The 12357-nt window shown below is 32.0% G+C and overlaps 1 protein-coding gene and 1 pseudogene across 1 annotated transcript; both read left to right on the top strand.

Annotated features, from left to right (window-relative positions):
- The first annotated feature begins 2446 nt into the window (after window positions 1–2446).
- LOC114412779 (probable inositol transporter 2) lies at window positions 2447–7910 on the top strand. The gene is made up of 6 exons (XM_028376823.1): window positions 2447–2650; window positions 2941–3011; window positions 5138–5473; window positions 6158–6265; window positions 6361–6954; window positions 7151–7910. The coding sequence occupies exons 1-6, from the start codon at window positions 2518–2520 to the stop codon at window positions 7619–7621; spliced, it is 1713 nt and encodes a 570-aa protein (XP_028232624.1). The 5' UTR covers window positions 2447–2517; the 3' UTR covers window positions 7622–7910.
- A 665-nt stretch (window positions 7911–8575) lies between these two features.
- Window positions 8576–12129, top strand: LOC114412780 (annotated as a pseudogene).
- Window positions 12130–12357: the final 228 nt, after the last annotated feature.

Below are 12357 nucleotides of genomic sequence, written 5' to 3'. Positions count from 1 at the left end.
TTAAGGTAGTTGTCTTTAACGAATATTGTAGAGTACCAATACCCTTCTATATACATAAATACATTATCAACTTCCAAATAAAAATTTTGGTTTCCTAATAAATAAACGAAGACTATTTTAATTTTTAAAATTTATGATTTTTTTATGAATATTTAATTTTATCATTAAATTTTTTATTCCTTTCAAATATACTTTTTTATTTTAATTTGACTAATAACTAGTCCAGAAAAAATCTTTCTCTAGCGTTTGAAGTCTAGATTATAAATAAACAAAAATGCCTAAATGCAAAATGATTTTATGTAAAAAGTTATATTTAGAATAGAAACATATTCGTACATATAAGGTTAGATCTAAATTGCAGTAAAAAAAAAAAAAAAGAGTTAGATCTAAATTATTTCCGAATTTCCTTTTTAGTAATTAGCACGGAGAGTTATAGGCTTATAGCAGATAGTAGCTATGGCAGTCCTCCACGGGATATGATCAAGCTGTTAGCAGGAGATGATAGTCTCTTGAGGCTGTAGTTGACTAGTTAATGTATTTACAGAATAAGAAAGGTAAAGAATTACATTCTAATAGGATTATAAATTATTATATACAATAAATTTATGAATTTTTTTATAATATTTATAAAATTATAATAGTTACATAGTTTGTGAGTTTAAATTGAATTCAAATTTGTGTTGAAAAATGTTAAGTTTAAATTTGAGTTGAAAAAAATTATATCAAATTTGAGTCAATCTTACTTAAGTTGGACGAGATGCAAATAATTTTGAACAAAAGATATATATACTTTTTTTCTTTCGTGTCAAAATAAAAATAAGTGTATTTGACAAAAAAAATATTTTAAAATAAATGACACATCTAACTTTTTAATATAATATTATTTGTTTATAAAAAACAATATTAATGAGTGTTTATAAAAACAAATATTATTTTATATCATAATAGTTGTGGTAGGAAGAAAAAATTATTATTTAGATTAATTTTATGAAATAAAATATTATTTTTTAAATTTCTAGTGGGTGGATCCGCCAATTGGTGGGTTAAAGTAGATTGACTAATATGCACCAAATTGATTCCAAGAGTCACTTTTACAAATTTTTTTTGGAATTGGATCTATTTTGAAAGTAATTATTAAGGGGTTTATTTTTCAAAGTTTTTCGTCATTAATATAAACGAAATATCAGGTGACAGGGACAACATGACATTCATCACGTCACGGAAGGGGTGAGTTTGGCTAGGGATGAGAGTCGCGGTTGACGTGGCGCGCATGTAATGACCAAACAAGAAAAAATATATATTAAAATTAAAAAGGATTTTAAAAAGGAAAGAAAAAATATATACTAAAATTAAAATATTAACATAATAAATGGGAATTAATTTTTCTGAACATAAATGAAAAGAAAAAATATTAACTCTCATTTATTATGTAATTATTTAAAATTAATTTGATTTTCTTATAGATTTGCTTATCCATCTTTATTATTATGTAATTAAAAAGGAAAGAAAATATTCTTATGGATTTACTCAAGATATTTCGAGTTAATTCTACATAATAAATGAAAGTTAATATTTTTTCTTTCCATTTATTATGTTAATATTTTAATTTTAGTATATATTTTTTCTTTTCTTTTTAAAATCCTTTTAATTTTAATATATTTTTTTTTCTGTTTAGTCACTGCATGTGTGCCACATTGTTGTTGCTGTGACGTGATGGGTGCCTCTTTCGCCAACCCCAATGGTGAAATGTCATGCCTGTTTCGCCAATTGACGAAATATCATGTTATTTTTGATACGTGATGTTTCACTTACAGTAATGATACAAAACTTTAAAAAAATAGACTCAATTTCAAATTTTTTTTGTAAAAGTGACCCCTAGAATCAATTTGCCCTTATATGCTTTATCACCTCTAATTCTATAATTATATAAGATATAAGTAAAAAAAATAATTAATATCACATTAAAATAATAATTTTTTACCCTTAATTATAAGAGATATACTAATAAAAAATGAGTTAATGATGATAATGTTAATTTTATAATATTATTATTCTTTTTAATATATTTATTAATTTTTTTATTTTTGTAAAACAATTTAACTACGACAATTATAAAGGTACAAAGTATTAAATAAATGCTTATAGAAATGATTAATAGGCGCTATATAAATAGCAGTCAATAAATCAACGAATATTTATTATATTAAAATAAAAATATATAACTTTTATCGAAGCATTAATTACTATTATTAATAAATGAATGAATAAATTTATTATTCAGTGTACTAAAAATAAAAGTATTTAATACTACATCGAAAGAAAAAAAAAACACCATTCAATGAAATTGATTGTTGACGCTTTATCGTGTAGCGAGTGAAGTGCGGGCGGGTACTGACTAACGTCGAAACCGAGGTTTCCTCTATAAATTCGGCACCTCCTTACTCCTAACTCATTTTCATACTCGTCTCTCATTTTCTCACCCTGTTTTTTTCTAACAACGACCATTGTTATTTCTACATGGAAGGAGGAGTACCTGATGCCGATGTCTCTGCCTTCAGTGAATGCCTCTCTCTCTCATGGAAGAATCCCTATGTCCTTCGCCTCGCTTTTTCTGCAGGAATCGGTGGCCTTCTTTTTGGCTATGACACCGGTAAATCAAATCAAACCTTTCAATTCTTTCTTCTTCTTCTTCATTTTTTTTATCTATCGGATTAGGTTTAACAAAAGAGACTATTTGTCAGCATCCCACGACTACTCATGTTTAAATCTCAAACAGAATAGGTCTCAGTATTTTAATATTCAACCGTGTTTCAAACAAAATTGACTTTTGTCACCAAAAGACAATACTTTTGAAAAAACGCAATATTTTTTTCATTCCTATGTTTTGCTCTTATTTGTGTGTGCATTTGGCGATTGATCGGTGGGTGTGTATTTTTGCAGGGGTGATATCTGGAGCTCTTTTGTATATAAGGGATGAATTCACCGCGGTAGATAGGCAGACTTGGCTTCAGGTAAATTAATGCATGCTTTTCACCCCTAAATCCCAAGAGTCAAAAAAACAAAATAATGAAACCTTCTCGTCCTTCATACAATTAAATTAATAATTACATCCCCACTCTTTCTTCGATGAAATTTTATCTCCTCATACATTGTTTTCAGTTACAACTTCACAGGTTGCACGCAAAAACAAAACGCATGGTTTTGTGCATTCATACTACTTTGTCAAACGACCTTTATCCATGTTTCGCAAAATTTGCATGCTTTTCGTTGATATTGTCATTCGTATAGCTAACTTTTAAACCCGATTATATAAATTTATCTCTTTTTTTACTATCTCTTATCTTAATTTCTTATGAATCATTGTAAGGATTTGAGGTATTTACACCATTACTCTTTACGAAAAAGTTCAATTTTTTTATTTACCCTTTTTCTGATTTCAGTCATGAATTTTGTTTGATCGTCTATTTGGCGAATATTGGATTAGTTTGTCTTCTTCTTCATTTTTGTTCGGTCGTCACTATAAATGCGTTACTGAAACTTTTAGTTGGTAATTAATTATGGCATGTGACCCTCTCACTTTTTTTATTTTGAGATTCTGTTTTATTTAATAATTATTTTGACTTAATATATCTCAAGATCCGGTTTGATCTGTTTTACTTTATATATTTTTATTTGTTTCTACGTTTTTACACATGTCTTTTTGTTTGTTTGTTATTCTCTTCTTTTTCGGATTTGAAAACAGCCCACAAATTGACAAATGTTTTTATTTATTTATTTTGCCAAACCATGACATATTCTCAAACTGCATCATCATCCATCTATTCATAAAAAAAGCAAAGGCAGCAACTTAACATATAAAATAGATGGGACCCAGTGATCACTGAAAGTAAACAAGAAACATTAATGTTAAAACCCAAAGGTGTTGATGCATTAGCCTTAACTGGAAGTATCACTTTAGTTAAAAATGGACTAATTAGGTGGGAGGAATATTACACGATTATAAAAAAAAGTAAATTAATGTTAAGTATTTGCAATTTTATTTTGGAAAGAATAATTGTCCAATTAATGATTTAGATCTCCTGTATTTTCATATAAAGAAATTATTTATTGTTATATTTGACAAAAAGCCTTTTTTTTTTCTTTTGTCAATTTGATTTGAATTTGTACTGGGCTTATATATAGATATGCATGAAATTTAAGGTAATTATATATAGACTCAATTTTTTTTAAAAAAGTGATATTTTGTGGTTGATTTACGATATAATTTTTTTTATAGTGACAATGTTTTACCTTATTTTACAAAAAGAGATTTTCTTCAAAAAAAAACTTTTATTTTCAGTACACTACAGTGTAATGAATTAAATTTTATTCCTTAAACTATACGTTAAGTGCACACGTCACTTAAATCCTAAAATTATGAAAAGGTTAAATAAAAGAAGAAAAAAATACCAGAGAAATAAGAGAGAAGGAAAAATTCTCTTTAATAGGGAAAAAGCCTTAGCACTTTTTCTTTTCTCACTTTAGGAGAAACAGGGTTGAGAAGAATAATTTTTTACGTCTTTCTTAGAATTCCTTTGCCATCATTTTCAATTCATCATTATTAAAAATGGCATAATTTTTTCACTCAAGAGAATCTCTCTTTTTTCCACAGATTTTTCTCTTATATCAATATTCAAAATGCAATTTTTTCACCACTTTCTTTTACGAAGATTATTTTTTATTTCAATCTAAACAATTTATATAAGGATTTGGTTCTTCTAAAATGTGCTATAATGCTTAATTAACTGGTAATATTTTGATAAACGATAAGTCAGATAAACTCCTAAGGTGGTTAAAATTAGATTTTAGTCAATGGTTCCTACAATTAATTATCATGGGTATAATACAGAACATTTTTCCCTCGATGTTCTGGGTTTGAAGCACAAGTTCCTCAAATTATCATGTGTTAACGAACTACTTGTAGAAATTTGTGAAACCGTGCAGGGTTTTCTTTCGATGTTGATTTGAATTATAAGCATTTATGCACATATTGTGCAAGTCAAATTGTTATGGCTTGATTTTGACACACCTTGTGTTCAAATCAAAGATCTTTTATTTAATAAAATATGTACTATGTTGTGCCTTTAAAAAATTTCAGGAAGCTATAGTGAGTACAGCAATTGCAGGAGCAATAGTAGGTGCTGCAGTGGGTGGATGGATGAACGATCGATTTGGAAGAAGAACATCAATCCTTTTAGCTGATATCCTCTTTTTAATTGGGTCAGTTATAATGGCTGCTGCACCTAGCCCTGGTGTTCTCGTCCTGGGTCGAGTTTTTGTTGGCCTTGGTGTTGGAATGGCTTCAATGGCATCTCCTTTGTACATTTCTGAGGCTTCCCCCACCAAAGTTCGAGGAGCCCTTGTAGCTCTCAACAGTTTCCTCATCACCGGTGGACAATTTCTCTCCTACCTCATCAACTTGGCTTTCACTAAGGTCATCCCAATCTTCTCTTTTACTTTGTGTCCATAACAGATACTATATTCCAAATGGAATTGGCATGGCTTATTAAGTATGTGTCTTTAGGTTCCATGTATTGACGGATCTAACATCTGAGAGTAAATTATTTTAAAAAAACAAATTTAATACATAAAAATGAGAAAATGATTTAAACACATAAAAATAAGAGATGTTAAATATAAAATTTTAAAATAAATACATACAATTTTATTAAAACTAGAGAACAACAGCGAAAAAAATAGTAAAGAGAAATAAAGAAAGTGTTTGAGAGAGAAAAAAAATGAACCTCATTACACCCGTAATTGACACTTGGCAAAACAAATTGATGGCTGAATAGTTTTAATATATTGATAAGGGGTGTATTTGTTTATTTTCAATGATAATAAGTTAAGGGATTCAAATACATGTATAAAATATAAAATTTTAAGAAAAAGAGGAGGATGCATTTATCCACACTCTAACAAGCATAGGTCCGCCACTGTATATATCTCAAGAGATTAGTATCTGGTAATCGGCTAGGATGTCCTAGGCAAAATAAAAAATGGAATTTGCATTACAAATTTGCAATCCATGCTTGTGTGTTGTTGAATTTCTTTTAAAAAAAGGCATTGTTTTCTTGTGATATGGTCATAGAATTTTGTTAATTTTTAATTTATTCAGGCGCCGGGTACATGGAGGTGGATGCTTGGAGTGGCTGCGGCACCTGCTATAATACAAGTGGTGTTAATGTTTACGCTCCCAGAATCACCACGTTGGCTGTTCCGAAAGGTGAGTTAATTCATAATACATCTTACATTTTTTGTTATCTTTGTAAGAATTAGATCTTTTTGTGTTTATAAAATCTGTCTCCCTTTATGTAACAGGGAAAGGAGGAGGAAGCAAAAGCAATATTGAGGAAAATTTATCCACCCAATGATGTTGAAGAAGAAATCCAAGCTTTGCATGATTCAGTTGCTACGGAACTGGAGCAGGCAGGATCCTCAGAAAAAATCAGCATAATCAAACTGTTGAAAACCAAGGCAGTGAGGAGAGGTTTGGTGGCAGGAATGGGCCTTCAAATCTTCCAGCAATTCACGGGCATCAACACTGTCATGTACTACAGTCCCACAATTGTTCAGTTAGCTGGTGTTGCATCCAACCAGACGGCAATGCTCCTCTCCCTGATCACTTCTGGGCTTAACGCGTTCGGTTCGATCTTGAGCATATACTTCATTGACAAGACTGGGAGAAAGAAACTTGCTTTGCTTAGTTTGTGTGGCTGTGTTGTAGCCTTGGCCCTTTTAACATTCACTTTCCGCCAAACCGAAACTCATTCTCCAATGATTAGTGCGGTTGAGACCGCTCATTTCAACAACACCTGCCCTGGTTTCAGCCAAGCTGTGAATGCTAATGAATGGGATTGCATGAAGTGTCTAAAGGCAGAATGTGGCTTTTGTGCATCCGACGTCTCTAGCAAGGTAAGTCAAATATAATGTTTCGATACTAAGAGTGTCTAGCTCAGTTGGTTGAACAATGTGTGAATTATTATAAACCTCCTGATACCTATTTTTGATTTTTACAGATAAAAAAATGAATTTCTCCGTATACAGTAGTAATTATTGAATTCATTGATATGCTTGTTCTTACGTTAGTGTCTATTACATGTGCATGCAGCGCTTACCTGGCGCATGTTTGATTTCTAATGATGCTACAAAGGGTATGTGTCAAAAAGAACATAGAGCATGGTACACACAAGGATGTCCTAGCAAAATTGGGTGGCTTGCAATAGTGGGACTTGCACTGTACATCATATTCTTCTCACCAGGGATGGGAACTGTTCCATGGGTTGTCAATTCTGAAATCTATCCTCTGAGGTACCGTGGAGTATGTGGAGGAATTGCTTCTACAACATGTTGGGTTTCAAACCTCATTGTTTCGCAGTCCTTCTTGACTTTGACCGTGGCTATTGGGACAGCATGGACATTCATGTTATTTGGGTTTGTTGCTCTCGTTGGCATCTTATTCGTTCTCATCTTCGTGCCAGAAACTAAGGGAGTTCCAATTGAAGAAGTTGAGCAGATGCTGGAGGAAAGAGGTCTGCACTTCAAGTTTTGGGAGAAGAGGAGTCCTACCCAGAAGGCTTGATTAAGTTTGATTAGATCTTTGTCGAAAGAGTAATATTTCGCACCACTTGACTCTTACCCGTGATGTGAGATAATTATGGTTTCTTCTAAGGTTAAGTAGTGAAGAGGAATATGTTTAGATGTTTTCTAGCTTTTGTTTGTAGTTTTTTTTTTCTCTCTTAAGATTTGCTGTTTTATTGCAGTTAGTGTTTGGCTACTGGTTAGTATGTTTTTATGAAATCCTAAAGGATGAACAATGAGTAATATATAATGATGATAAATTGTATGTAATGAGTGTTCAGTCATCAGCATTATATTATGTGTTTTATTTCATAATGCAAAACTAACTGTTGCGTTCAATTGAGGTATTAACAAATTGCCATTTTCCAGATATCAGTGAAAGTTCTAAATTTTGACATTTTGAGAATTAATAGATAAAATAGAAATAGTTTTCGCTCTTAATTTTTCTAAAGAAACTCACAAAACACCTTCAATGAGTGACTTTTCTCCCCATCACAGTTTATCACAGTTGGGCTTGAAATTGAGATCTTATCTGAAGAATTTGAATTTGATACTACTAACGCAATATTGATGCCCTTCAAATATGAACAAGTGAGTAAATAAAATTGAATTTTTCTAAAATTTTGAAAACAAGAAAAGATGTTGAGAAATCGGGTTGGCTATGTAACACTAACACCCAACCTAATTAACTAATCTAGCTTCAACACTAATATGTACAAACTTTAAAATAAATTTCCCCCATTATAGCTTCACAAAACATTCCATTATTAGAGTGGAGCAATTCTTACTTGGTCACAATGTGTTTGTCTTTTCTTCTTCTCCTAAACTCACTCTGATTCGCTGCCCCTACTCACTTTCCAAGGACTTCTTACACGAGTTGGTGGAGTCCATTTTCCATATATGGCTCTGTGCATTGAAGCAGTAACAACTATAAACGACCCCGCTTTGATCAAGTATGGAGGGATGAGTCCCTGAAGCTGATTGCTCTGCTTTCAAAGAGTGTCTTTCTCTTTCAAAGAACAACCCTTATGTCTTCGCCTTGCTTTTTCTGCTGGAATTGGAGGCCTTCTCTTTGGCTATGACACTAGTAATACTATAAAGTATATCATCATATCATAATGGTTTATGTCTCTTCGCTTATTATTTTTACTTTTCTAACTTACTGAGACTAAGACACCCATTTCACTACTTATGTGTCTGTTTTGAAAGTCTTTGACCTTTTATGGGAATGTATAGGTGTGATATCTGGGGCACATTTGTATATCAGAGAAGATTTCAAAGATGTGGACAGATAGACTTGGCCTCAGGTAATGCTTGTGGCTACAACTCCTAATGAAGTTTGGTTTTTGATAATCAATTCTCAAGAGTCCCAGCAATTCCCATTTGACCTTCATCTTTGTGTTTATTTAATTATTTGGTAGGCACAAGCCAAAGAAGTTGGATTAGAAACCCAGTAGTTAAGTTTTCCCATTTTAAAATTGCATATATTAATTCAAGCATATTAGTTAGTTGCAACTTTGTTAAATAGGATAAACTACACCACCTTTTGAGGTTAATATGAGTTTGTGACTCTAAAATTTTTTACACTGTTAGAAATCAATGCATATATGATAATGTGTGATTATAATGTGACAGTAAAAAACCTTTACATTCTAAGAGAGACGTTTGGAGAGGCTCCAAGACTTGAGGATGTGCTGAAATTTGTTCAAATACATGTATAACTTGATATTGTTAATAATTATAAAATGGTAATAAACAGTAGAGCTTGATTGTGACTAAACAGAAAGCCATAGTGAGTAGGGCACTTGTTGGTGTCATCATAGGAGCTTCTGTTGGTGGATGGATGAATGACCGTTTTGGAAGAAAAATAACAATCCTTTATGCAGATGCACTCTTCTTTGCTGGTTCTGTCATCATGGCTGTAGCTCCTAACTCGGCCGTTCTCGTCTTTGGTCGAGTTTTCTTAGGCCTTGGTGTTGGAATGGCATCAATGACATCCCCCCTTTACATTTCAGAGGCTTCTCTAACTAGAGTTCGAGGAGCCCCTGTAAGTCTGAATAGTTTCCTCATCACTGGGGGACAATTCCTTTCCTACATTGACAACTTGGGCTTCACCAGGGTAAGAACCTATGCTATACTTGTTCAACAGCTTTTCTTCTTACTATTTTGATGTACATTCACATAAAAAATGCCTTAGGACAATGTTTAAACTTTATACTTTATACTTCACATGTTACTTCATGTTATTTACATTAGACAGATGCTAATCAGTGCTCTTAAAATAATGATTAAAGAACTCAAAGTAAAAATATTTTTATTGAGACCCATAAAATTATATTGTTTATGATCTTTTTTGTGTTTTCTTATGATTCTCTCACTAAATATTTTTTCTTTTAATTCCTTAACCAATATGCTAATAATTAGGCGAAAGGAATTTGTTAGCAAAACCATTTACATTATCTAATTTATTAATCAAATCCAGGATTTTATTCGTGAGATAATTGATGATATGATAACAGAATTTGTGGTATCATTTTCGTTTTTTAGGGGAAAGGAACATGGAGGTGGATATTATGAATAGCAGCAATACCTGCCTGCTGCACTACAACTTTTGCTATTTCTTCCAGAATCACCCCGTTGGCTATTCCGAAAGGTCAGTGATTTAAACAAAACTTAAATACAGTATAAAAAGTACTATGCAACTGCTATTAGTACTATTATCCAATCAAAATTGGTACTTCATTTCAGTAATTGCTGTCAATTTTAGCCACCAAAATAAAAGCAATTTGAAGTGTGAATTTTGATTGGAGAACAAAAAACCAATAGAACGCATGATATATATTCTAAGATACACACTATTAGTGGTATTTCTTTTTCTTTTTAATTATTTCAACGTGTAACAGGGAAAGTAAGAAGAAGGTATACAAATTGAGGAAGATTTACCCAGAAGGGGAAGTTGAGGCTGAGATTCAAAATTTGAGGGAATCAACTGAAATGGAAATTACGAAAGTAGAAGCTGGTGAAGGTTGGGTGAGCCTTGTAAAAATGCTTAAAATCACATGTGAGGAGAGGTTTATATGCTGGGATGGGCATAGTCTTTTCCCAACAGTTTGTGGGTATCAACACAGTCATGTACTACAGCCCCACACTATAGTTCAGTTAGCTGGTTTTGCCTCTAATCAGGTAGCAATGCTTCTGTCACTCATCCCTTGTTCTTCTTACTGTCGTTTTCCCCCAGACCAAGATTTCCTCCCCATTGATTGACCCAACTGAAACAACTCCCTTCAATGGCACTTGCTCTGGTTACACTGCAGCTACCAACCGTGATCAATGGGATTGCAAGACTTGCCTTAAAGGTTCTAAAAAATGTGGCTTCTGTGCTGCCTCAGATAAGGTGAATAAAAGAATGTTGATCATTATTAAACATTTCAATAATCATGTAACATTATTAATCACTTTTAAAACATATTTAAGCATTAGTGCCACAAGTGCATATTTATAAGCCGTGGGAATCGAAGACAATATCAAGGGGATTTATAGCAACTCAAGCACCTTATTTAACCAATTAATGTAGATCGCTTTGACGTTTATTTACTCTTAATCCAGAATAAAAAAAAATTACTCTTAATCACTTGTGAGGTAAAATTGACCAATAGTAAACATTTCAATAACCTCACAACACTGTTAGTATCACTAAACAACCACATTTATTTGACTGTGAAGTAAAATTAACCACACTTACTGAGAGGTGGAGAATTCACAGCTATACAAATTTCATTACTTGATAAAAAAAATTGGTTTTTCATATCATTTTTTAAATATTAGAAGATGTTAATGATATTGATTCATGTTGGTTCTTACTCTGGTATCAACTGTTCTACAGCTAAAACCTGGTGCATGTTGGGACTATGACAACAACTCGGAGAATCATTGTACTTCACAACACAGGGATTGGTACTCCAAAGGATGTCCTAGCAAAACTGGATTTGTTGCAATAATAGGCCTAGCACTCTACATCTTGTTCTTCTCACCTGGAATAGGAACTGTTTCATATGTTATCAACTATGAGATATACCCTTTGAGGTTTAGAGGAGTATGTGGAGGAATGGCATCCACAGCAGTTTGGGTGTCTAACCTTATATTGTTTGCCAGTCCTTCTTATCCGTAACTGAAGCTATTGAGATGGAATACACATTCATGGTTTTTGGAATAATTAGTTTAATAGCCATTATCTTTGTCCTTGTTTTCGTGCCAGAAACCAAGGGAGTTCCAATGGAGGATATAGAGAGGATTCTGGAAGAAAGATCTCTCCACTTTAAGTTTTGGCAGAATTAGCTGGTTTTTTTTCCATATATAGTCCTCTTCTTTATTATTAATTTTCGTCTTCCATCACATGAATGTTACACCATTTTGTAATATAATCCATTAATTTATGCGGATATAAATATAAATGGGGTGTGAACTAAGAGAATATGAAATATTCATTTCTCTTTTCGCGTAGGAGCATTGTTTGAAGTTCAACAATGACAGTGTTCATGAGAGAATAATATTTGTTAGTTTATATTATTTCTGGTCAATAAGAAATAAGTTATAATGTAAAAATAATGTTTTTTTTTAATTTAACTTGTTTCTTATAAACAGGAGATAATATTTTACATGTAGAAATTTATTTATTTGTAATACATTCTTTGCATTTTTTGTTTAAGGAAAAAGTTATATAGGAATGGTGTAGATAAA

The sequence above is a fragment of the Glycine soja genome, chromosome 5 (assembly GCF_004193775.1).
Source record: "Glycine soja cultivar W05 chromosome 5, ASM419377v2, whole genome shotgun sequence".
In the NCBI taxonomy this organism is placed as follows: domain Eukaryota; kingdom Viridiplantae; phylum Streptophyta; class Magnoliopsida; order Fabales; family Fabaceae; genus Glycine; species Glycine soja.
Note: the sequence above shows the minus strand (reverse complement) of the source record. Positions and strands in the feature narration are given on the sequence as shown.